Here is a 24,786-nt window from a genome sequence, read left to right as displayed (position 1 = left end):
TCATATTGTTTGCATTTGAAAGACAACATATTCTCAATTACATACACTACCGTTCAAAAGTTTATGGTCACTTAGAAATGTCATTGTTTTTGAAAGAAATGCAAAAAAAATTGTCCATTGAAATAACATCAAATTGATCAGAAATATAGTGTAGACATTGTTAATGTTGTAAATGACTATTGTAGCTGGAAACGGCTGATTTTTAATGGAATATCTACATAGGCGTACGGAGGCCCATTATCAGCAACCAATCACTCCTGTGTTCCAACAGCGTTGTACGAGATCTTCAGTTTCTTGGCAATTTCTCACATGCCTTCATTTCTCAGAACAAGAATAGATGGACGCGTTTCAGAAGAAAGGTCTTTGTTTCTGGACATTTTGAGCCTGAAATCGAACCCACAAATGCTGATGCTCCAGATACTCAACCAGTCTAAAGAAGGCCAGTTTTATTGCTTCTTTAATCAGAACAACAGTTTTCGGCTTTGCTAACATAATTGCAAAAGGGTTTTCTAATAATTAGCCTTTTTGAAAATGATAAACTTGGATTAGCTAACACAACGTGCCATTGGAACACAGGAGTGATTGGTTGCTGATAATGGGCCTCGGTACGCCTATGTAGATATTCTATTAAATATCAGCCGTTTCCAGCTACAATAGTTATTTACAACATTAACAATGTTTACACTGTATTTCTGATCAATTTGATGTTATTTTAATGGACAAAAAAAAATGGATTTCTTTCAAAAACAAGGACATTTCTAAGTGACCCCAAACTTTGGCACGGTAGTGTACATATAAAGGTACTAAATTAATAGATAAAAAACAATCTGCTATATAGTTTGACTCTGTCTATTTTTCCTAATGTGTTTACCTACCGGGTCAAATAAAAGTACAGTAATATGAATAGATAGACTAAACCATGTCTATGCTCTCCTCTTCCCAGTCCTGAGGGATGACTTCCGCCAGGCCCCCAGTGATGTGGTGGTGGCAGCCGGTGAGCCAGCGGTCCTGGAGTGTGTTCCCCCCCGCGGTCACCCTGAGCCCACCGTCTCCTGGAAGAGGAACAACGCCCGCGTCAGCAACAAGGATGACCGCATCTCTGTGAGTCTCGCCTATACAGTTTTTCACGGCACTGTATGAACCCTGAACTATGACCCCTAGTTAAGTTAAGTAAAACCCTCTAGAGTTTGCCTATACTAGAGTTCCAACCCACTCAAGTTCCAACCAAACCTCACTGAGCTCAGTGCAGTTAAGTCCCAAGTCAACCCAAACTGTCTCAAAGGCCATTAATATAATTAATGATGCATGCTGATGATGGTGGAATCCTTAATGATACATGCTGATGAAGGTGGAATCATAAATTATACATCCATTTTGAAGTGCTGATGTCAGATGGTGGAAGTACTGCCTCTCCTCTGAAAAGCCCAAAGGCTAATACATGGAGTGATATGATGACCTGTCATCACTGTCTTGTTTTTCAGATGCTTGGGGGCAAGCTGATGATCTCCCACTCCAGGAAGAGTGATGCTGGCATGTATGTGTGTGTGGGCACCAACATGGTGGGAGAGAGGGACAGTGACCCTGCTGAGTTGGTGGTGTATGGTGAGTCTCTCACACACGTTGGTGTGTGTGCGTGCATGTGTGCGTGCGTGCGCGCATTACGCTTTCTTCGTGTGTGTAACTCTGGGTCTCTCTATGCAGAGCGTCCTGTGCTGATACGGAGGCCGGTGAACCAGGTGGTGATGGAGGAAGAGACCGTTGACTTCCTGTGTGAGGTACATGGAGACCCCGCCCCCACAATACGCTGGCATCGAGAGGAGGGGGAGCTCCCCCGCGGGAGGTGAGGACACATTTACGGACAGGTCCACTCACTAATAGAAAATAAACGGATTGATTGATTGACATCTGAGGAGATAGACAAAACACTCAGTGACACATTGATTGATGGAGTGCTGGAGGTACAGACTGACAGAATGAGGAAAGCCCATTCACCAGGAATGCACAGACATGTGCACAGATAGGGCTCTACCTGTGCAGAGCTCGTGCCCTTTTCCTCTTCCAGTCTCCGAAGTGCCCTTTTTGGTGGTGGTATAATCTTCCCCAAAATGAATTTGTTGTATAAATATTGTGTCATTGCTGTTCGCAATTTGTTGTGGCGTCATCAAGTTTGCCAGCCCCCTAGTTTAAATTTCAACATTTGAGTAACACTTGATTTAGCCTCCATCAATAATATTCGCTCTGGTTGGCTGATACACATAGCAGAGAGAGGCAGAAAGATGTAGAGAGGAGATGCTGCATCAACGACCCTCGGACTCAACTCCATCCGTTCTTTAGTCGGGAGTTGCACATGTATGTCAGGGCAGCAGCAACTCAGGCAGTCTAGACTCTAGCTAACCACCATATACTAAAATATCAACAGAAGCAACTGACAGCCAGCCATATATCATGAGTTAGAAGATTATTAATATTATATAATTAAGTTATTCTTATTATTTGATATGAGCATTGAATATAAATCATAATCAGTAAAAGAAATCGCTCTAGGTCACTAGCAGATTTACATCAATCATCAATATCAATGATCAATTGATAGCCCACCCTCTTTTTCGATGTTGTCGTGACTTTACTTTCATTAATCTGATGACTGTTATTTAATGAATCAACTAACTATGTTTAATTGTTACCTGATTTAAATTTATCATGTAACAATGAACTCATTAGGAGTTTGGGGCACCATGAGAGCGGTTGTTAACAGAGTTACCATCTCTCGAATTAACTCTAAAGGTCTTTACCTATCACATCCATAAAACAGTCAACGTATTAAATCATAACCTCTTATCATATCATCATTTTGAACAGTCGTAACCTCATGCATCTGCAAAAAACCCAGCTTTACTTACGATTCAGCACTACACAAATTGGTTTAATTATTTATTTACTAGCTAACTAAATAATAACACATACCCACTTAATACATGAGGAAAAGGTCCCTAGCGGACTGACACAATATGGTGGCTTTTTACACAACGACATGGAGAGAGAGAGAGAGAGAGCGAGAAAAAGAAAGAGACACTTATCGTTGATACATTTTAGAAACTTTTCTCGCATTAATCATATACTTTGCACACAAACCGCCACCCGTTTGAAGTAAGAAATCATGAATGTATTCACTGGCCTTTCAGCGGCACGCTTGTATGGCTCTGATTATCCGAAAGGGATCTTCCCTTTCCCGTCTTCTACTGTTGTTCACTCTGGAAGATGCTCCTTGGAAGGTGGCTAGCCAGCCGTGTCGACGGTTCCCATTGGCGATGAGAGTAGTAGAATATGGTGATTTGAGAAGAGTAGTAGGATGGTCCCACTTAAATTCACTTTTCTAGATATTTGACGTAGAACAGCTAATTAGCCGTACCAGTGATTGTCTGGAAGGTGAGCTTCTCACCTCTTCGTCGTGTTAATATTCAAGGTTCAAACCACTCTGGACGTGAGCTGCAGCTCTACACGCCTCTCTGGTCTGGGAGGTGAGTTTATTTTCTCCACCTCATGTTGAGGTTCAATGTTCCAACCATTTCAAATGTGTAGCTACCGCTCCACGCATTTCTGGTCTAATGTTAATTTCTCCACCAATTATTTTATGCTCTCTGACCTCACTCTGGGCGTAGCTACCTACCATGCACAGTTTATAGGAGATAGATTATCCTATGGCTCCTAAAATCACATTCCTATCTTAACAAAAAATAATTTTCCATATTTCATATACAACGTTAAGGATGGAGACTTCATACCTGTAGTGTGTATACTTTTCAAGTTACAGTATTTCCTTTAAAACCTTTTTAATGGCTTTACAAAATAACAACCCATATGACATGATTATTCTTTAGATCACCACTGACCATTCCCCACATTCTTATGTTAGAAATATGTTCCAGTATTCACTTTTAGGACGTGTTAGAGAAATCAAATCAAAATCAAATCGAGTTTCGGCGGGAAGACTGTCTGTGTAGACAAAGCACATTCCTTGGTGGATTTTGGAGAGGAACAATGTCATGGTGACGGAGGTGACTCACTCTGCCCATTCTGATTGGCTATTTGACCCTAACACAGTTGACTTGTGCATCTCTCTCTGCAGATCTATTAAGTTATAGGGTTGACTCGTCCTTTATGTATTTAATTGTTTTTTTATCTACAGTTTCAGATTACCTCATACAGTTACATTTTGATGGGTCAGAGGGTCAGGTACATTCAAGGTCACTTTTACATAGTTCAAGGCAGTGCTTCTCACACCTGGACGGTGTCCAAAATCTGTCTTGCCTACTACTAAAACTACATACTGTGTACTAATCGTACTACATACCATTTAGAACATACTGTGTAGCAAAAACAAATGCAGTAAGCAACAAATATCATCATACTGGGCTCATCTTACTGAGAATGTGCCGTCTAATGCACAATTGCGTTGATTCCCTCCATTCGTTCATTTGAGTACAGCGCGTTCCCTTATTTCATTATTAACTGATTATCACACGTGAGTCTGGAATGACGATTCTCTTCTTTAAAAGTGTGCATTGAATTCTACTAGATGAAAACCTGAAATGAGTATAACATCCTGGCATTCTAAAGCTTACTTGTCTCGAAATTTCACATGCTATAAAACGTTCTATTTTCGCGTACCTAAAATGCCTACTATTTAGAACGGAAGTATGGGTATTCTGACATGGGCCTGGTCTTTCTGTCTCGATGGTTAGATTCATGAAAATACTTTTGACTCTGTGTGTCTCTGTTCCAGGTTTGAGATCCACAGTGACAACAGCCTACGTCTGACTAGGGTGAGAGGGGAGGACGGGGGAACTTACACCTGTATGTCTGAGAACAGCGTGGGCAAGACAGAGGCTTCAGCCACGCTAGAGGTCCATGGTAAGAAACAAAGATTCTCTCTCTCTCACTCAATCACACACACTGATATGTGTTCTCACCCTTCTCATACAGTACAGTACGGTCACACACTGTTATGTCCACTTCATTTGACGGTGGTCATTTAGAGTTGTCAAAGCTCTGCCCATCCATCCGTGTGTGTTGGAATACGTGTTGGCATATCAATGTATTTGTGGCGGGCTCTCTTCTCTTCAACTCCACTGACTGAAGCTTATGCTAAACCGTATGTATTACTCCCTCTGACAGCTGTTTGGGAGATGGTGCACTTTAACACACTGCCAAAAAGCAGGACCACTATTAATAAGAAGTGTGTGTGTGTGTGTGTGTGTGTTGGCTGAGTGGGCAGCAGGGTTGACTTCATCCTCCATTGCTTTTGTCAATCCTGATGAAATCTAAACCCTACCTCTTCAAACAATGCATTCCCTTCCTTCTGTTCCATGTTTCATTGACTATGTAGTAGATGTCATGTTTTCATTTTACTGTAGTCAGCCATCTCATTCCGTTTAATTGTATTTCCCCCACACCATTCTGACTTTGTTTTGTAGATTTTTTTCAAATACATTTTAAAAGCAAGGGGGGTTATAATATTTAATGCATTCAGTATCATCAGCACCTAATGGTTTAAAAGAGCCTGTAAACATGACTTACTGCATGGTCAGGATTCTAGTCTACTGGCCTGTTGCAGCACTCAGGCAGTGTAGTAAGTAAGCCTGTACTCTGACACAGTGACTTAATGTGTACCAGATTAAGGACGGGTATCAAACAATCTGCTGTTTTTACTCTTATTAAAGAAGTGTGTTGAGATATGAGGTCACAAAGTTCAGACATTCACTTTGTTTGTTACCATAGAAACCCATGATTCCTGAATGCGAAATTATTCCAATGGAAAAATACCACTATTCATTTATACTGTAAAAGAAAATTGAAATATTAAAAGGTAACAGAACTGCCTATACATGTTCACTCTGATCATGACTCTATTTGAAGTGAACATAAACCACATTAATGTTTAGTAACATGGTTTCTCTACACGGTTCCCTGTCATAGTTACATCCCCCCCTGCTGGCTGGTTAGTGGTGTTAGTGTAGTGAAGTCAGTCTCTCTCTCTGGCTGTGTGTGCGTGCTCCATCTCTGATGTGGGAAGATCTGCTGTGTTCTCCCTCAGAGTGAAAATCAAGACACGACACAGATGACTCAGTTCCCTTGAGGATTTAGCCTGATCCCATGTGTGTGTGTGCGTTGTGTGTATGAAGACAGGGAAGAAGCCTGCTGAGGAGAGTAAACAGCAGGAGAGCTCCGAATTGGAATTGGAGTCAATGCTGTCATTGTGCAGTCAAAGTCTATAGGAAGACAGGATGTGGTGGGATCAGAAGCAAGCTGTGGCCACAACACACAACCTGACTGCCAGTTCATTTCCACTGATATCACTCCAAAGTAAACCCACTAATACCATCACAATAGTTTAAGATTGGAATTAGATGATGACTCGTCTCAGTATAAAAGATATGCATCAATGTCTTCACTCATAATGTAAAAAAATGAGAAGGCAGATTAATCAGAAAGGGAAACCATATCAACTGGTTTAGGGTTAAAGAGAGTTAAAGACAGCAGTCAAATTATGGATTAAAAAGGGTAGTTATATATGCTAAATGTTGAATAAATACTGTTCTGGAATTACATAGTAGGTATTGATTATGCAGGGAAGGCAGGAGAAACTGTGAATTTAAACGCTATAATTTAAAGCCTAAAATCTGAATCTTCTAACCGAGTGTCTCTGCTCTACTCTCCAGTGCCCCCACAGATCACCATTAAACCCCAGGACCAGATCTCCGCTCAGGGGTGCAGTGTCACCTTTCACTGTGGCACCAGAGGAAACCCCTCACCTGCCATCTTCTGGAAGAAAGAAGGAAGCCAGGTAAAAATGATGGCACTTCCTGACAAACAGGAAGTGAGTGGTCAAGAAAGACTACTTCCTAAATAAAACATTTTAAAAAATGACTAATAAAATTCCAACTATGTACTGTAGAAACTACAACATACATTGTCATAGATAAATGGCACTTTAAACTGATCAACAAAGTAATGATGTTATGTCACATTTAAGTAGGATTTTGATTTGTTTTAGCCTTATTTTGATCAGCAGCAGACAAATAGTTTTCTCACCATGTTTGTTTGGTGGTGACTCATTTGATTTCTCTCAGCTTGAAACAAGCTGGGGAATTGTTCGATTTAACAATGCTTTTCACACATTTTTCTTGATTGCCCGTGCTCTTAAAGAGACGTTGGCCGAGGTGAAATGAGGGAGGGAGCTCGTTTGTATTTGGCTGTGAGAGGCGACAACCAATAGGTGTTGGAAGAAATCACAGGAAATGCGTTGGCGAGGAAGTCACTGTTACCTGCAGACAGATGAAGAGAGGGGGAGGAAGGGTAGATGAGGGGAGTGACTCAGATGAGCTACATCAGGTGGGAGAGGAGCTGCCTCCTTCGGAAATAGGCACAGAAACACTATGTTTAAAACCTTCTATCATTATAACTTACTATAAATACCTAATGATAACATTCTGATAACAGCGGGGGAACAATCAAGATTACTTAGTCTAGATGGTTCTAGTAGAGAACATAGAGGAGTTAACCCTCAGATCCACCAGGCAGGGGGAAGTTGGCCTGAGGCTCTCTGAATAAATTTCTATGTGTTCCAGTCTATTTGATAGTTGATGTGCCTGGTCCCCTGTTTGTGAAGCGGTTTGCTGTACTTTTGGGATTATCTTGTGACCTTATAGCCCTGGTCCTCTCACTCAGTCTAAGCCTCTTAGAGGAATGAAATGGATGGATGGATGGAAGGCTGTCCCTTCCCCCTATTCATGCCCATCTCCCCCTCTCATCACTCTGGCCGTGTGTAAAGCATCTGTCAGCTCACATCAAGCCAACAGACCAAACCAAAAGTCTGTAGTTCTCCTGCTATTCTGTATTGTGTTGGAAAAGTGATGGCTATATAATGCATGGATACACCATCTCTCTGATTCATCACTAGCTAAGATGCAAGTTTTTCTTTCTCTGTGTGTGTGTGTATAGATGCTGTTGTTTCCTGGCCAGCCCCTCTCCCAGTCCGGCCGCTACTCTGTTTCCATGAGTGGTGAGCTGTCCATCACCGACGTGCACCTAGAGGATTCTGGGTATTATATCTGCCAGGCCATCAGTGTAGCAGGAAGTGTCCTGACCAAAGCCCTGCTGGAGGTGGAAGGGGGTGAGTTTGAGGGATGGAGGGGGTTACTTTGAGACGAGGAAGGACATATGGTACTGGGAGAAGAGAGCCCAGCAAAAATATATTGATATTACAACACACATATATGGATGGGCAGATGGCCTTCAACAGCTCTACATAACCACTGTCAAATAAAGTGGACATTAGTGTGTGTGACAGGACCCACTGACATAATATCCTGTCTGTTCTTCCCTCTCACCCATAGGTCCTTCAGACCGTGTTCCACCAATCATCCGTCAAGGCCCAGCCAATCAGACGTTGGGTCTGGGGTCCGTTGCCCAGTTGCAGTGTCATGCGATTGGTGGACCCTCACTAAGGATCATGTGGGAAAAGGACGGGGAGAGGATTGTGGGGGACGACCCCCGCATGACCCTGATGGAGAACGGGACACTGCAGATCACTAATGTTGAGGTACGTGTATGATGTCATGGAATAAAAATATGGCTGTGATCTGATTGTCTTTTGATCCTCATTAATAAATTAGTATCGCGTGGCTGTACAGAAATGCCTGCCATCCATCATTGTTACATTTGTACTTTTTCCAAAACCAGAGGGCAACCAACAAATGTTTTTATGTTCTCCTCCATTATAAGTACCACTCTGCGTTGAAAAAAAATCAAGGTGAAACTGAATTTCAAACCGACCTCTCCGGCGCGATTACCTGCCTATGCAGTGTGTAATTGTAATGTTAATGAAGGGGCTTGTTTGTAAATGTAAATGTGTTCTGCTTTGATGAAAGAGCAGTCCATGGCCCTTTTGTGCTGTGGCCTCACCTGGAGGTGAGCGTGCGGAGCGGGGAGAGCAGCATGGTTTGTGCTAATTGACTGTGGTCACGCATGATTAACGATTTCAAAGCCTTTAATTACATCTCTGGCACAACTCTCTCTCTCTCTCAGCAGTGGTGCTCAGCAAACTTGGAACATTAACCCAAGGTCCAATGCATCATTGAGGCAGGGGAAATCTGCCATGTCACTGCGCTCAATGGAACAGAAGAGATGCATTAGCTTGGCATGGAGAGAGAGAGGGAGGGAGGGGAATGGAGAGGACGAGATGTAGAGGGAGAAAGAGGGGCTAAAAATATTTAGCCTAGCGATGCCCCCTCCTAGTCTTCAATATTTCAGCAGTGGTTAAACTCACAAAGAGTTCATCTGTCCACATACTACCAATCCACAAACCAGAGGTCGATGCTGTGGTGAATGATCTAACATGAATTTATGTTGGTTACAGTAGACTGGCACTCCGCCAGCCCAGTGTTAGTAACACCATTTGGCCAGTGGAGGACATATATACATACAGTTCTGTGGAAAAGGAGAGCAGGTAGACCAGGGGTGTCAAACTCATTCCATGGAGGGCCTAGTGTCTGCTGGTTTTTGTTTTTTCCTTTCAATTCAGACCTAGACAACCAGGTAAGTGGAGTGACTTACTAATAAGTGAGCTTCATTCATTAATCAAGTACAAGGGAGGAGTGAAAACCCGTAGACACTCGGCCCTCCGTGGAATGAGTTAGACACCTGTGAGGTAGACCATGCACATGGGGAGATGAATCACATTTCGACTGCTGTTCTCTCAGGAGTGTTCAGCGCGTATGACTCCTACTACTACTGTGGCTGAGTGATGTCTGCTTTGTGGCAAAGTGACATTTCATCAAATATTTTAACTTTACACTTCTAAAAGTGAGTCTCAGGACGGCGGCAAAGCAGTGAACAAAGAAGCAATTCATAAGTAAAAAGAGGAGCTCCGCTGAGATTTGCTCCACTCAGATTAACAAACACAGAAAGTATCTAAAGCACTGTGGTTCCAATGTTTTGGGTCCCCTCTCCTCATGAAAGGGAGCTAAAATGCACCTTTCTGTTGCTAGAATAAGGATTCGGGAATGTACACTTGTGTGGTGTCCAGCGCCACGGGCGAGTCGAGCTGGAGCGGGACACTCACCATGAGAGGTAAACACACACACTCCCCTTGGCGCCTCACAAAACCATACAAACCCCATTGGTTTCAAATGATACAGTACATGTACATTATACTTTATGGAAACCTACTTTCCTGCTTTAGCTACAGTATTTATCACTACTGTGTGTAGATATCAATAGACTTGAAAAATAAACAGTCAAACTCAGACTATATCCCGGTACACCAAGTTACCATTATCACACACCACCACTGTGTCTCATGTTATCTCATGCCGTATCCCTGTTTGTGTTCCAGAGGACGGAGCCCCTGGGTCATCAGTTCCCCGGGTGTCAGAGTCCATCCAGCTGCCAGGGCCGCCCCAGAAGCCTGTGGTGACGGATGTGACCAGGAATACAGTCACCCTCACCTGGCAGTCCAACCCCCACGAGGGTGGGGCCGCTGTCACCTCCTACATCATCGAGGCCTTCAGGTACGGTATGACATGCAAGGACTGGGTAACAGAGACATATATTTAGAAACCACACCAAACACCAACCTCTCTTAATACATGGCTCTGCAGGGTACTATATAAATAGGGGATTTCTATTTCAATGCTGGGTACTGGGGTCTTTCTAGGTCTGTTGCTATATCAGTTGTGTCCTTGATTTGTATTCACATACAGAGATTCTCCATTTGGTTTAACATACATGTGCTACAATGGCAGGAAATAATGACGTGAAGGGAAACGCGCCATGGCAGATTAAATAAAAGCATAAAGCATAGAATCAGTTGCATGAAGAAAAAAGCATCATTTTCCCTGTGGTCCTGGACGGCACCGACCTGGGAAGGAGAGACTCTTATCGCAGAGAGGGCAGAGGCTCTGGGCAGGCAGAGCCAGACACACATACAGGCCAACAAGCTGCCTGGCACTGAGACTGACAGCACAGTTTGAGACAAGACATTCCCATGGGTAGCTGTTAGCTACTTTCCTCAAACTTCATCTAACAGAGTCTTTAAATAGAGCTATCTGGATGTGGACGTCTCCTATTATTCCTCCACTAACCCTCCTAGGGCTAGAGAACAGGGCTTAATGGAAGAAGAGAGGGATGGTTGGAGGATAGCAGAGGGCAGATTGTTACTCAGGTCTTATTTTTACCTTTATTTAACTATGAACAAATTCTTATTTTCAATGACAGGAACAGTGGGTTAACTGTAAAACAACCGTTTTTTTTTTTACCTTGTCAGCTCGGGGGTTCGATCTTGCAAACTTTCGGTTACTAGTCCAACGCTCTAACCACTAGGCTACCTGCCGCCGCTTATCTGACACCTATTGTAGTTAAGGAGCAGGTCAGAGTTCTAGCGCTGCTTCCTTAAGGCGTCCACATGCTTTCCAGACAAAACAAATCAAATCAAATTTTATTTGTCACATACACATGGTTAGCAGATGTTAATGCGAGTGTAGCGAAATGCTTGTGCTTCTAGTTCCGACAATGCAGTAATAACCAACAAGTAATCTAACCTAACAATTCCACAACTACTACCTTATACACACAAGTGTAAAGGGATAAAGAATATGTACATAAAGATATATGAATGAGTGATGGTACAGAACGGCATAGGCAAGATGTAGTAGATGGTATAGAGTACAGTATATACATATGAGATGAGTAATGTAGGGTATATAAACATAAAGTGGCATAGTTTAAAGTGGCTAGTGATACATGTATTACATAAAGATGGCAAGATGCAGTAGATGATATAGAGTACAGTATATACGTATACATATGAGATGACTAATGTAGGGTATGTAAACATTATATTAAGTGGCATTGTTTAAAGTGGCTAGTGATACATTTTTACATAATTTCCATCAATTCCCATTATTAAAGTGGCTGGAGTTGAGTCAGTATGTTGGCAGCGGCCACTAAATGTTAGTGGTGGCTGTTTAACAGTCTGATGGCCTTGAGATAGAAGCTGTTTTTCAGTCTCTCGGTCCCTGCTTTGATGCACCTGTACTGACCTCGCCTTCTGGATGATAGTGGGGTGAACAGGCAGTGGCTCGGGTGGTTGTTGTCCTTGATGATCTTTATGGCCTTCCTGTGACATCGGGTGGTGTAGGTGTCCTGGAGGGCAGGTAGTTTGCCCCCGGTGATGCGTTGTGCAGACCTCACTACCCTCTGGAGAGCCTTACGGTTGTGGGCGGAGCAGTTGCCGTACCAGGCGGTGATACAGCCCGACAGGATGCTCTCGATTGTGCATCTGTAGAAGTTTGTGAGTGCTTTTGGTGACAAGCCGAATTTCTTCAGCCTCCTGAGGTTGAAGAGGCGCTGCTGCGCCTTCTTCACAACACTGTCTGTGTGGGTGGACCAATTCAGTTTGTCCGTGATGTGTACACTGAGGAACTTAAAACTTTCCACCTTCTCTACTACTGTCCCGTCGATATGGATAGGGGGGTGCTCCCTCTGCTGTTTCCTGAAGTCCACAATCATCTCCTTTGTTTTGTTGACGTTGAGTGTGAGGTTATTTTCCTGACACCACACTCCGAGGGCCCTCACCTCCTCCCTGTAGGCCGTCTCGTCGTTGTTGGTAATCAAGCCTACCACTGTAGTGTCGTCCGCAAACTTGATGATTGAGTTGGAGGCGTGCATGGCCAGGCAGTCGTGGGTGAACAGGGAGTACAGGAGAGGGCTCAGAACGCACCCTTGTGGGGCCCCAGTGTTGAGGATCAGTGGGGTGGAGATGTTGTTACCTACCCTCACCACCTGGGGGCGGCCCGTCAGGAAGTCCAGGACCCAGTTGCACAGGGCGGGGTCGAGACCCAGGGTCTCGAGCTTGATGACGAGTTTGGAGGGTACTATGGTGTTAAATGCTGAGCTGTAGTCGATGAACAGCATTCTCACATAGGTATTCCTCTTGTCCAGATGGGTTAGGGCAGTGTGCAGTGTGGTTGCGATTGCGTCGTCTGTGGACCTATTGGGTCGGTAAGCAAATTGGAGTGGGTCTAGGGTGTCAGGTAGGGTGGAGGTGATATGGTCCTTGACTAGTCTCTCAAAGCACTTCATGATGACGGAAGTGAGTGCTACGGGGCGGTAGTCGTTTAGCTCAGTTACCTTAGCTTTCTTGGGAACAGGAACAATGGTGGCCCTCTTGAAGCATGTGGGAACAGCAGACTTGGATAAGGATTGATTGAATAAGTACTTAAACACACCAGCGGCTGGGAATGCCGTCTGGGCCTGCAGACTTGCGAGGGTTAACACGTTTAAATGTTTTACTCACCTCGGCTGCAGTGAAGGAGAGCCCGCAGGTTTTGGTAGCGGGCCGTGTCAGTGGCACTGTATTGTCCTCAAAGCGAGCAAAAAAGTTATTTAGTCTGTCTGGGAGCAAGACATCCTGGTCCGCGACGGGGCTGGTTCGGAAGAAGAATCGAAACAGTTCGGAAGAATTCGTGCATATATTATGACAACATTTTCTGATGTGTTTTTGTTCGTTTTGTACTTCAGAAAGGTTTTTTCGCCTGTTCGGGCACACATTTTTCTTCTTCGGAGCCGAAGTTTTCATCCCTTCATCAGTGATTGGTCAACAGTAGGGATTCTTATTTTTTGTCATTCAACCAGAGACGACTCGTTTTCATGCAAATTCTTTAATTGAGAAAGACTACACCAAACATCTTAGTAGTAAATTACGCAACTAAGAAATCCTCCGCAAAAACGTCAAAATTAATGACAGATTTCTGGAGTTATTTTAGATTAATTCAGACTATTTTGAGGAAGTGTTTACTGGCTACGGCTTCTAAAAATGGTCAAACAGTACTATTGACGCTTTTTCTTGTTTTTCAAGTGAAGGTCTTTTAAGGGAGTTTGCGAGCACACATTGCGAGAAATGAAGCATGCTAACGCATTTTGACTGGTCGGTTATCACTCACTGGGTAATTGACTGGACAAATCATACCATAGACTAGGTAATATGTACTATAGGTCCTCACTGGACTGAGACGATAATATCATTAATTTACCCAACATTCATCTATGCTAGTGGACCCAAATTGTCAAACCACACTCATTGTTGCGTTATTTATCATATCAGGATAAGGACAAGGCCAGACAATAATCCCAGAATTCAACCTGTAATTGATTAATGTTATTTCCCAGCCAATCCGTTGGCAGTGTGTGGCAGACGGTAGCTGACCACGTGAAACAGGAGAAGCACACCGTCATCGGCCTGTACCCAAACACTGTCTACCTGTTCATCGTCCGAGCAGTCAACTCCTACGGTCTGAGTGACCCCAGCCCAATCTCTGAACCCATCAGGACACAGGGTCAGTATGGACACAGAACAGCATATAATATGTGTATAATCACTCAATCACTTGGGACTTTTTCGTTGGAAAGTGTTCTGTGATGTTAGGCTGTTCTGAGTGCAGTGTGTTATGACATTAGGATGTTTTCAGTAAAGTGTGGTATGACATCAAGCTTTTCTCAGTGCAGTGTGGTATGATGTCAGGCTGTTCTCAGTGCAGTGTGGTATGATGTCAGGCTGTTCTCAGTGCAGTGTGGTATGAAATCAGGCTGTTCTCAGTGCAGTGTGGTATGATGTCAAGCTTTTCTCAGTGCAGTGTGGTATGATGTCAGGCTGTTCTCAGTGCAGTGTGGTATGATGTCAGGCTGTTCTCAGTGCAGTGTGATATGATGTCAGGCTGTTCTCAGTGCAGTGTGGTATGATGTCAGGCTGTTCTCAGTGCAGTGTGGTATGATGTCAGGCTGTTCTGAGTGCAGTTCTCTTGTGGTGTTGTAGATGGGAGTCCTACAGAGCAGGGGGTAGACCGCAGACAGGTGCAGAGAGAACTAGGGGAGGTGTCTCTCTACCTGCAGAAGCCTGTGGTCCTATCACCCAGCAGTGCCCAGGTCTCCTGGACTGTGAGTAAAACTGAGTGTCATAACCTGGAGAAACAATATGCAACTTGTACTGTGCTCCATACTTTATAATATCTCGGGAAATATATAATTAACCACCTCTATGTCCCTCCCCCTGTGTTCTGTCATTGGTCAGGTGGCACGTCAGTCTCAGTACGTGCAGGGATACAGGCTGCTGTACCGCTCCACTGGCAGTGCCTGGTTAGTCCAGGATGTGAAAGTGGGGCCTGAGCTCACCACTGTCCTATCAGACCTGCACACGGACACAGAGTACGAGGTGAAGGTCCGCCCCTACTTCAACGAGCTGCAGGGACTGGACAGCCCCCTGGTGCAGCTACGCACCCCTGAGGAGGGTAAGGCACGCAGCGGGATGCAGGACGGTCCTTCTCTGAGAAGTCTGTAGGCATACAGCAGTTCACTACATTTTATTGTTGCTGCAAGGGCAGTAAGAATCCATTTTCCTCAGACTTTCCCTTAGATTTATAAAGATTTGTTTGCTTCTAAAATGACTCAATGCTGTGATGTGTTACTGTAGGACACCACAGCACATGCGTATAGGAAAATCTATTTTATTGACCAAAGTCTCTTTTGATTTCCTGGGTCTCATTAACTGACAGCTGTCCATGTTCACATCCTTCCAGTGTTAAGTGCTCCCCCGCAGGCTGTGTCGGTGGTCCAGCTCAGCAACAGCTCTAGCATCAGTGTCTCCTGGGAACCTCCCCCCGCTGATGTTCAGAGTGGTACAGTCCTGGAGTACAAGGTAAGATTACAGAGTGGAGACTGTTGAAGCTGTACCTGGCTGGAGGAAAGTGCTACTCTAGACTACTGTCTGATATTATTTTAGTGAAAAGTGGGCAGTTAATGAGTCACTACAGCTGGTCGTGGGAAAGAGAAAATGTATTATTTGTTTGAATCATCAATGTGCTGATTTTAAGCAGTCGGTTTTATCCTTGTTGCCAAAACATGCTGTGCTAAACAGAAATGCTGTGCTAGTGGTTTTAATTAAACATTGCACATTGCTGCCTGCTTAGTATCAGTTAACAGCAACACTTCTGTAGGATGCAAAAACACAATTTAACTAATAGTCCTCAGATTTAAATCACTTGTCCTCATCTTGTCGATTGGATCTCCCCTTGGTTTGCTTTGCAGTCAACAAAAATAAACGTATTTTCTCAGACTTTTCTGGAAAGGCGTTTTAAAGCCTATCGTATCCCCATGTCGTGCCGGCTAGCAACAAAATATCTCCACTTCTGGTTCAGTTGTCCTCTTGGCAACATGATCGACTTGATGCTTCTAGTGTTATTAAATGTTGTATGTCGTTTCTGCCTCTCTGGAGTTTCTGTCCCATTTCTGTCCCTCCGGAGTTTCTGTCCCATTTCTGTTCCTCCAGAGTTTCTCTCTCCACCACTCATTATCAAGCTTGTTTCTCTGTCTGCCAGGTCTGGTGCCTGGGGAGTGACACTGAGTTGAAGACAGAGAGCCATATCAACAGGACAGTTGATGGAGCGGGGTTCTCCATCCTACTGACTGGGCTGCTGCCAGACCTCCAGTACAGTGTGATGGTGGCTGCAGTCACCAACTTGGGAGTGGGTGAACACAGCCCACCTATAGACCTGGTCCTCAGTGAGTCAGCTGTACCACTAGAAGAGACCCTTCCTTAGATGCAACATTAATAGCCAACATTAATAGCCAATGAATACCCTGGTCCTCAGTCAGTATGGTAGATTACTAAAGACGAGGCTTGAGGTTTTTGAATTGTTTGTTACTGGCATACGGTATATCAACACTTCTTGCTAGAAAACCAATGGGGTAAGTTAGTTGTCTGTTTATTCAGGAAGCCATATTGGAAATTAATTTCCCGGACTGATAACCTGAACTCTCTATCATTCAGCCCTGTCACTGGACATGCCTTCAGACCCTCTGCAGAAAGACAGCAGCCTCAGTCTATCAGAGCAGATCACGGGAGTGGTCAGCCAACCAGCGTTCATCGCTGGGTTGGGTGTGGCCTCGTGGCTGGTGCTCATGGGCTTCAGTGGTTGGCTATACTGTCGCCACCGCAGAAGGAAAGAGCTGGGACACTACACCACCTCATTTGCCTACACACCTGCAGGTATACTGTAACATCCTTAACCTCAACCCCAACATTGTATTCACATAGCATACAAACAATACCATTAGCATTACACCACTAATCTGTTCCAATCCTGTCACCATCACGTTTGCCAAGTCTGGGTATCTGAGTGTCTTAAAATGTGACTTGTTGTAATCTGTGGGTTCAGAATCCTAGTGTTGCTGTGATCTATGCCTTTTAGTGTATCTAGGTCAAACTCCGCAGCATGGCTGCCATGTGTTTGATGCCATTCCCCTCAGCAGCCTCCACTGCTTTGAGTAAGATGTGTTTTTAATTGCAGCCATTGCTTTTGTTGTTTTTCCTGCAGTTGGATTTGCTCACAGTGAAGGATCTGGTCTCAGCAACGGAAGGTAGAGATCTTGGTTTTACTCAGATATTCAATGTAAACAAGAATCAAATCAAATTTAATTGGTAACATACGAGTGTTTAGCAGATGTTATTGCGAGTGTAGTGAAATGCTTGTGTTTCTAGCTCCGACAGTGTAGTAATATCTAACATATACCCAACACACACAAATCTAAGTAAAGGAATGAGTGGACTCTTTTTATTACAAACAGCATAGACTTACAGTAATATCTGACCTTTTAGTTCTCTCCATCTGCCTACAGTAGACCAGGGATGCTGGGCTCCAACATGGGGAACTACCCATGGCTAGCAGACTCCTGGCCAGCCCCTGGTCTTGCCCACAATGGAAAAGACTCAGTCAACTGTTGCTCTGGCAAACTGGACTCTACAGACAGATACTACAATGGTGAGAGCCCACAGTCCCTTCTTGCAACTTAGGGTGGGATAAAATGCAGTAGTTTGAACAGAGGCAAAATTAAAAGTAATAAGCCGCCATTGCTGCTCAAATGATGGAACCTATTTGAGCTTTTGTTATTGACCAGGAAATTGCAGAGGGAAGATGAAGTGGTTCATTCAAGGAAATGGGTTCCACTTTACATTTTTAATTTACTTTCTATTTCTGTCCCGCAGTTGGCATCTCCAATTACCTGAGCCAGTCTGAGAAGTACAGCTCAGTGTCCACAGACTGTCCCATCTACAGCACCATCAATACAGCTGCTGCCGAGGACCTGCAGGGTTTAGCCTACTACAACAAATACTCCAACACCCAGGGCTCCAACACCCCCTACACCCAGGGCTCCAACACCCCCTACACCCAGGGCTCCAACACCCCCTACACCCAGGGCTCCAACACCCCCTACTCCCAGGGCCCTGACCCCTACGCCATTACCCCCGTCCTCTCCAACTCTGGCCTCTTCGGTCTGGAGCAGGACCTGGACCAGTTGACCGTCCAGTCTAGAGAGTACGCCAAGCTGCAGTACGCCAGGACAAGCAATGGTACAGGCAGCTATTACACTTCTCATGTACTGTAGTTAAGGGCTCATGGAATGCTCGTTAGTGAGGATATAGCTAACTCTGTTGCATAGTTAATGTGGGTGTTCGTATGCTGTACACAAACGTATCGTACATACATATGTTTAACATAGCTAATTTCTAATGTTCTCCTCAGCTTGATTTAAATAAGTGTGTGGGTTGTCTGCTGTCTCTCTACTGTAGCCAAGCTGGTGAAGCAGAGGTCCACGGGTCCTCCATCCAAGCCTGCACCACTCAACTGGGAGGACGTGCTGTCTCTACCACTGCCTGCTAATAAAGAACGGGGTTACACAACGAGAGACAGGGATGAGGGGAGGAACAGGTAACACCTAGCGCCATATCCCCTGTAGACACCCTCCCATGGGTCAGCTTGTTAAGTACAGATGAGGGAACTAACGGTGTATGGAGGGAAATGGCAGTAGAGGGAAGGAAAACCAGGAGTGCTGTAGTTGTTACATTTTGAACCTTTTCTCCATAACTCATTGTGATTTTTCCCGATGTTTCCTTTTTTCTATTCTCTGACGCCCTCATTTGAGGGCTATGTTTAGTTTGAATGTATCGCTTGCACTCTATTTGACCTGATAGTTTACCTGAACTATATAGCAAGAGTTCGTGACATTAGGGCCAGAACCTGTCCTCCGATTCAAACCAGATTGTAAACTCTCATGATGTTTACTATGGTTAAAGTTGGAGTTAAAAACATTCTTGTCTGGAGGCTCAGGAGAGACTCTTATTGTGGCTACATCAGGGGGAGTGTAGAGTGTCCTCTAACTGACTGTGACAGATGAGATTGTGACCATAACTGGGGGGACCTAGCTGCTCTGACTGTACATCGTCTTTTGTAATGACATTAGCCACCGTCTGACAGTGTGGATTAGCACTTTCCTGTTTCAATAACATGTCCTCTATTAAATCTGCTCTGATGTCCTCTGACGTTGTCACGGCAACATAAATCATTTGAAGTCACTCTTGTGTTTTGTAACCCAATGCTGCTGGTTCCTCTTTTAAGATGTAACTCTGTCAACTACTGTTACTGTCTCTGTTAATGTGCCTCGAAGACTTTTCTTGATGATGAAGTACAAGTATTGTGTAAGATAGACCCCTTGATTTATACTGGGGTCTTACTGACAATGTTTTTCACTAAATGTGTCAGGTCCTCTTAGTTGTTAAACCAGGGGTCTTTTCTCCTCTTCCTCCTGCTCCCAGTAGCTCAGATGAGGATGAGGAGGACTGGTGTCCCCCGCTGCCAGCCAGGACCTACCTGATGGAAGGCTCCAGGGATGAGTTGCCCTCCTCCAGAAGAGAGGAGCTGACCCAGGGCTCCACCTCCAGCCTGCGGTCCACAGCCATACTTCCCCCCTCCCCTCAGGAGGAGACACACCCCCTCAACCCCAACGACAGCCCCCCGCTGCAGCACTTTGACCTGCTGGCCTGCTACGGGCCCAGTTCCCAGGTCTCCCATTCCAACCCCAACCTGTTTGCCAATAAGGAGGATGTCAGCGGGCCATATGATGTCAGCGGGCCATACCACACCAACCAATGGGGAGACACCTTCATGGGGGAGAGCTATATTTCAGAGAGGAGTGGCGGAGGAGGTTAGTTGTACACACCTGTCCCCCTCTCATAGTTCTAATGCATAGGATAATTATTTATATGTGTAGCTAGCCTCTTGAAAATGACCAGCCTCGTCACAGAACTGTATGTGCCTTAGCCACGTCCTTTGTCATGTATTGCCATGCCATGCATACAGTCTGTGTTTGGCATGATAATGAACTGGACAAGAGGAGTTGGCTAAAGCACACACCGATCTGCTACCAGGCTAATCCATAACTGCATACTTATCCTGAATTATTCAATGTTGTCATGTTATGTTAACACGAAGTATTTGCATATGAAGATGGCGCTGTGTCTTTTATTCCCTCTGAATGTCTACTTGATGATGACATCACTGTTCTTTTCTGTCAGGACAATCTCCTTTCCTGGCTGAGTATGCTCATGCTACTCAGGGGCACAGAACCAGGAGCAAGAAGAAAGTCCTCAGGGAGGGCCAGCACCGACGAGAGCTGCATGACCAAGCAGGTAAGACATATTGGACAGTGGACTACATTTAGGTTATCTTCATATCATATATTCTCTTTGGAGAGGCTTTTATACAAGGCAACACACACAGCTTTTGGAATAACAAGTTACCCCAGCTTATTATTTGCAAGAACTTAGAAATGTCTCTTACTGGCTCTAACTTCTTGGTATTTTGCTAGAGGAGGTTTTTAAATGCACATGAGTAACATTCCCGCCTTGGGATTCAAGCCACATCCTTACAGTACAGTGTATTTACATTTTGCTCATTTAACAGATGGTCTTATCCAGTAAGTATGGTTAAAGTCCTATAGTGTACATCCAAGTGTGAATAGATAGACCGCAGTGCTTAAAAGAGGCAACCTGTTAGGTCAAATGAAGGCAATGTTTTTTTTTATCATGAGCTGTCAATCAGTCTGTGCAGACCTGCCCCCTCCGCCGGCCCCACCCCCTGCAGCAGACGACCCCCTGCATCTCCTGGCTGATGTGCTGGGCTGCAGCCGGACGTCGTCGGCGGACAACTCGCCGACTCTGCAGAGGAGAGGAGACTACCCCTCACCCCATAAGAGGGGGCCTGCCATGTGGGGCTCACAAGGTATGCATCAAACCATCTAATTAATGCTAATGAATACAAAATATGCAAATACACATACATTACAGTATTATAAAAGCCACAACCACAGACACATATTGTGATTGAGGTCTAGTAATGCTCCGTCTACATTCATACGCATACAAATCCTCTGTGGACTTAAAATAATCCATTGGTTTAAGCACACATATCTAGCAGCAATCCCCTCTACTCAGGTGGACAGAGATGGTGGAAGGTCTAGTCTGGTTCAGCACTTAGAATCTGACCCATATAATTCCAGCTGCACTTTTGAGTGATTGCATATTGTCATCTGCAGATGAGGGTGTAATCCTGTACTGCCCATCCAGCTTTTTGCCCCGGGGCCAGATGTCAGGCTACGGTTCCCTTGGTGGAGGGGCCTCCTTGCGGGCTTCAACTGGACAGAGAGGGCCTGGAGCTGTCCGGAGGAGGGACGAGGTGAGTCCAGTATGAAGGGCAGCAGGACTACCTGGTCTGGCTCAGTAGAGACATGATCTTAGTCCTATAGTTGTTATCAGTGTTGTTGTCCTCCTAAAGTCTAGTACTCTAGTGGGTTAATGTAAGGCAATGATTTGGTAATTATCCAAGACAAGTTTGGGTCTTAATAAGTGTTGATTGGTGTGGCACAGAGAGACAAGAGACCCACTGGCCCAAGACACACCTGGCTCTCCGCTGCTTTAATTTCTCTACGAATCTGGTATGGTTTATCCAACATGTTTAATACAAACAATATTAATTCCAAATCAAGACTGCAGTGTTTCCATCTATAGTATGTTGCACAGGGTAGATTATGGACATGTCAAACTAATGTTTTGACAATGGCATAGATGTAGGCAAATATGGGGGGTCAGTAGATTTATGAGAGCTCAACATAAATGGAATAGTTATATTTGTGTGGCTAAACCTTGGCTAAATTACAGTGTCAGGATTTGTTTTTGGCACCAGTCCCATGGGATGATTGTGTTGTGTGTTTGTTTACTTTCAGAACCTCATGTAGCTGGAAGCACATTATGTGATGTGAAGTTCTCCGCCATGTGTTTTTTAAAAGGTTGTTTTGCTGCTTCCACTTTTGCTGAAATCCAGCCTGTTGCCATGGTGTCAAAGAAGAGCTGAATACAAAAGTGAAAGCATTTAGGCTTGCCACCTGCTTTTTCAATATTAGTTCATATTTGTGTTTTTTATTTATTCATAATTTGTATGTGATTTGATGTCCTGCCTCTGTATATAAACATCTTTGCAACTTTTTTTAAACATGACCTGGGATAAAGATAATATATTGTATTTTAAGAAAAGGGAAAGAAAGTCTTAAAATGACTATAGATATTATACATCAGATGTTTGAATGTACCTTATGTTTATTGTTTACCATGGTGATGTTTGTGTAATGAAAGGATATGAGGCAGAAACTCTGTTAACAAGACCTGATAGTTGGGCATCTGTGAGGTTCTGTGAGTGTGTTTACAGTTTCTCTTTCTCTCTCGCGCGTGCTGTCATTGTGGAGTCAACCTCCTGCTTCTTCTAAACAGGCATATCAATCTTTTCAACAGCAGATGAAATAGCCTTGTCATTTTAGGTTGTGATGCTGAAAATGTGTGAACCTATACCCTTGTTAAACACCAATTGTTATGTTCTGTCATCAGTGGAATGATTTGTTAAAAAATACCAATAAAACATTTGTTACTCTAAAGACATGTTTCTCTAGACTGTTTCCTGGAATCGATCTAGTGTAGGTAATCCTATCCTAAAAACCTGCTATATTGATTCACATTTACAAGAAAAAAGTACCCTTTTCCCTGGGTTCTTTGTATTGTGCCACTGCACTGAATTTGATGTAATTGTTAACTGCTAAACCCAGACAGATTTCAGATTGGGTTTTCTACCAGACAGTAGAAAGTAGTTAACAGTAAGGTGTTGAAGGGGACAACCCAACACAAAACTACAGTAGAGAACTGGATCAGGCAGGGATATTCTACAGCTAAAAGGTAGCCAGAGGAGGGAGATGTGTTTATTTTGTGTGAAATATTGGGCAGGATATGTGAGGTGTTAAATCAACTGACATGGCTGGGAGCGTGGTGGATGAGGTTGGGAGAGAGAGGGGCATGTGAGCTGTTCCACCTGAGACACACTATTCCCGGGTCTCTAAAAGCTCCTCTGTGTACAATATGAACCTCCTTTATTCTGTGTCTCTAGTGACTGGTACACTGGTATCAATCATAAATCCATGCAGTTATCTTTCAATACGGTCGGTCTCAAGCCATTCTGAAAACCTCCGCTTAAGATCCTGTTGTTAGGTAAGTACATGTAGGGGTTTGTCTGTATAGAATGTTTTTCCATCATAAATATAAGAACAGAAATAAACAAATATCCACTGAGATGTTTTTATATCCGGGGCAGGGTTGGGGTCAATTTCATATAAATTTGTTAATTCAGGAGGTACACTAAAATTCCAATTCTCTTCAATGCTTTTCGATTCAATTTTATTTTGGAGTTTGTTTTATTTTTTATTGACTGGAATTGACTCCAACCCTGATCAGTTGTATATGATGAACTGATCTGTTGAGTAGAGGATTCATATAGAAAAGGTCAACCATGAACACACAGTAAGAACATAAAATACCTAAATGTTTGATATCAATGGCAGATGATGGGATTATGAATGTAATGTGATTTAGATTATAAATCAAGCACGGTTGTCATCATGGAGAGAATTTGCAGAGATGATCCCATGTACCGTTGACTAAATACTTCAGAGTCCGTTACCATGTGGAGGATGACCAGTTGGCCAGATGAGTAATAGAGGGCTGCGGAACTGGCTCCATATGTGGATGTATGACTTGATAGAAGGCACCATCTAGTGGCTGTTACATAGTGTACATAGGATGTGCAGATAATTTTAAATTTTATTTAACTAGGCAAGTCAGCTAAGAACAAATTATTATTTACAATGACAGCCTACCCTAACCCAGACAAAGCTGGGCCAATTGTGCACCGCCCTATGGGACTCCCAATCACAGCCAGGTGTGATAAAGCCTGGAATTGAACCAGAGTCTATAGTGACACCTCTAGCACTAGAGATTCAGCGTCTTAGACCGCTGCGCCACTCGGAAGACCACATCATGCCACACAGACGCTGTCATAATGGAGCATTTTTTGTCTCTTAACTTGCTCAAGCATGACTCAAAATTTGAGAAAAAGAGCTAGTAAATTAATTCAAAATGTGTACAAAAAATATGTATATATTTATGCACTCACAGATGTAAGTTGCTTTGGATAAAAGTGTATTTATTCTAAATGGCATTTATATTAAAAGAACTCTCAACAAATCACTGGCTGTTGACAGACATCTTCAGCCTAACGAAACACACACACAAATATATATATATATACAGTGGGGTCCGAGATTATTGACAGCCTTGATAAAGATCGGCACCAACGGCTCAGTGGGTTTTGTTCAACATGTCTCCGGACCACATTCATACTCTGGACCTAGTTTTGTCCCGTGGAATAAATGTTGTGGATTTTAATGTTTTTCCTCATAATCCTGGACTATTAGACCACCATTTTATTACGTTTGCAATAGCAACAAATATTCTGCTCAGAC

The 24,786-nt window shown here is 43.8% G+C and overlaps 1 protein-coding gene across 7 annotated transcripts in view; it reads left to right on the top strand.

Annotated features, from left to right (window-relative positions):
- Nucleotides 1-22,874, top strand: part of LOC139548733 (roundabout homolog 2-like) — a 48,055-nt gene extending 25,181 nt beyond the window's left edge. Inside the window, exons 3-27 of one of the 7 annotated variants that reach the window (XM_071358508.1) lie at nt 944-1,101; nt 1,482-1,602; nt 1,702-1,840; nt 4,784-4,911; nt 6,720-6,844; nt 8,002-8,173; nt 8,397-8,602; nt 10,050-10,131; nt 10,397-10,571; nt 14,230-14,396; nt 14,873-14,994; nt 15,128-15,344; nt 15,633-15,751; nt 16,431-16,614; nt 16,883-17,101; nt 17,430-17,472; nt 17,731-17,873; nt 18,098-18,463; nt 18,683-18,821; nt 19,706-20,094; nt 20,465-20,578; nt 20,991-21,170; nt 21,515-21,623; nt 21,815-21,882; nt 22,171-22,874. In XM_071358508.1, the coding sequence (XP_071214609.1) occupies nt 944-1,101; nt 1,482-1,602; nt 1,702-1,840; nt 4,784-4,911; nt 6,720-6,844; nt 8,002-8,173; nt 8,397-8,602; nt 10,050-10,131; nt 10,397-10,571; nt 14,230-14,396; nt 14,873-14,994; nt 15,128-15,344; nt 15,633-15,751; nt 16,431-16,614; nt 16,883-17,101; nt 17,430-17,472; nt 17,731-17,873; nt 18,098-18,463; nt 18,683-18,821; nt 19,706-20,094; nt 20,465-20,578; nt 20,991-21,170; nt 21,515-21,623; nt 21,815-21,866 (3,869 nt within the window). In that variant the 3' untranslated portion in view covers nt 21,867-21,882; nt 22,171-22,874. Of the gene's footprint in view, nt 1-943; nt 1,102-1,481; nt 1,603-1,701; nt 1,841-4,783; nt 4,912-6,719; nt 6,845-8,001; nt 8,174-8,396; nt 8,603-10,049; nt 10,132-10,396; nt 10,572-14,229; nt 14,397-14,872; nt 14,995-15,127; nt 15,345-15,632; nt 15,752-16,430; nt 16,615-16,882; nt 17,102-17,429; nt 17,473-17,730; nt 17,874-18,097; nt 18,464-18,682; nt 18,822-19,705; nt 20,095-20,464; nt 20,579-20,990; nt 21,171-21,483; nt 21,624-21,814 lie in introns of all 7 variants that reach the window. The other 6 variants (XM_071358505.1, XM_071358506.1, XM_071358504.1 and 3 more) reach the window with 6 other exon arrangements.
- The last annotated feature ends 1,912 nt before the right edge of the window (nt 22,875-24,786 follow it).

This window comes from Salvelinus alpinus, chromosome 22, assembly GCF_045679555.1.
Source record: "Salvelinus alpinus chromosome 22, SLU_Salpinus.1, whole genome shotgun sequence".
Classification (NCBI taxonomy): Eukaryota; Metazoa; Chordata; class Actinopteri; order Salmoniformes; family Salmonidae; genus Salvelinus; species Salvelinus alpinus.
Note: the sequence above shows the minus strand (reverse complement) of the source record. Positions and strands in the feature narration are given on the sequence as shown.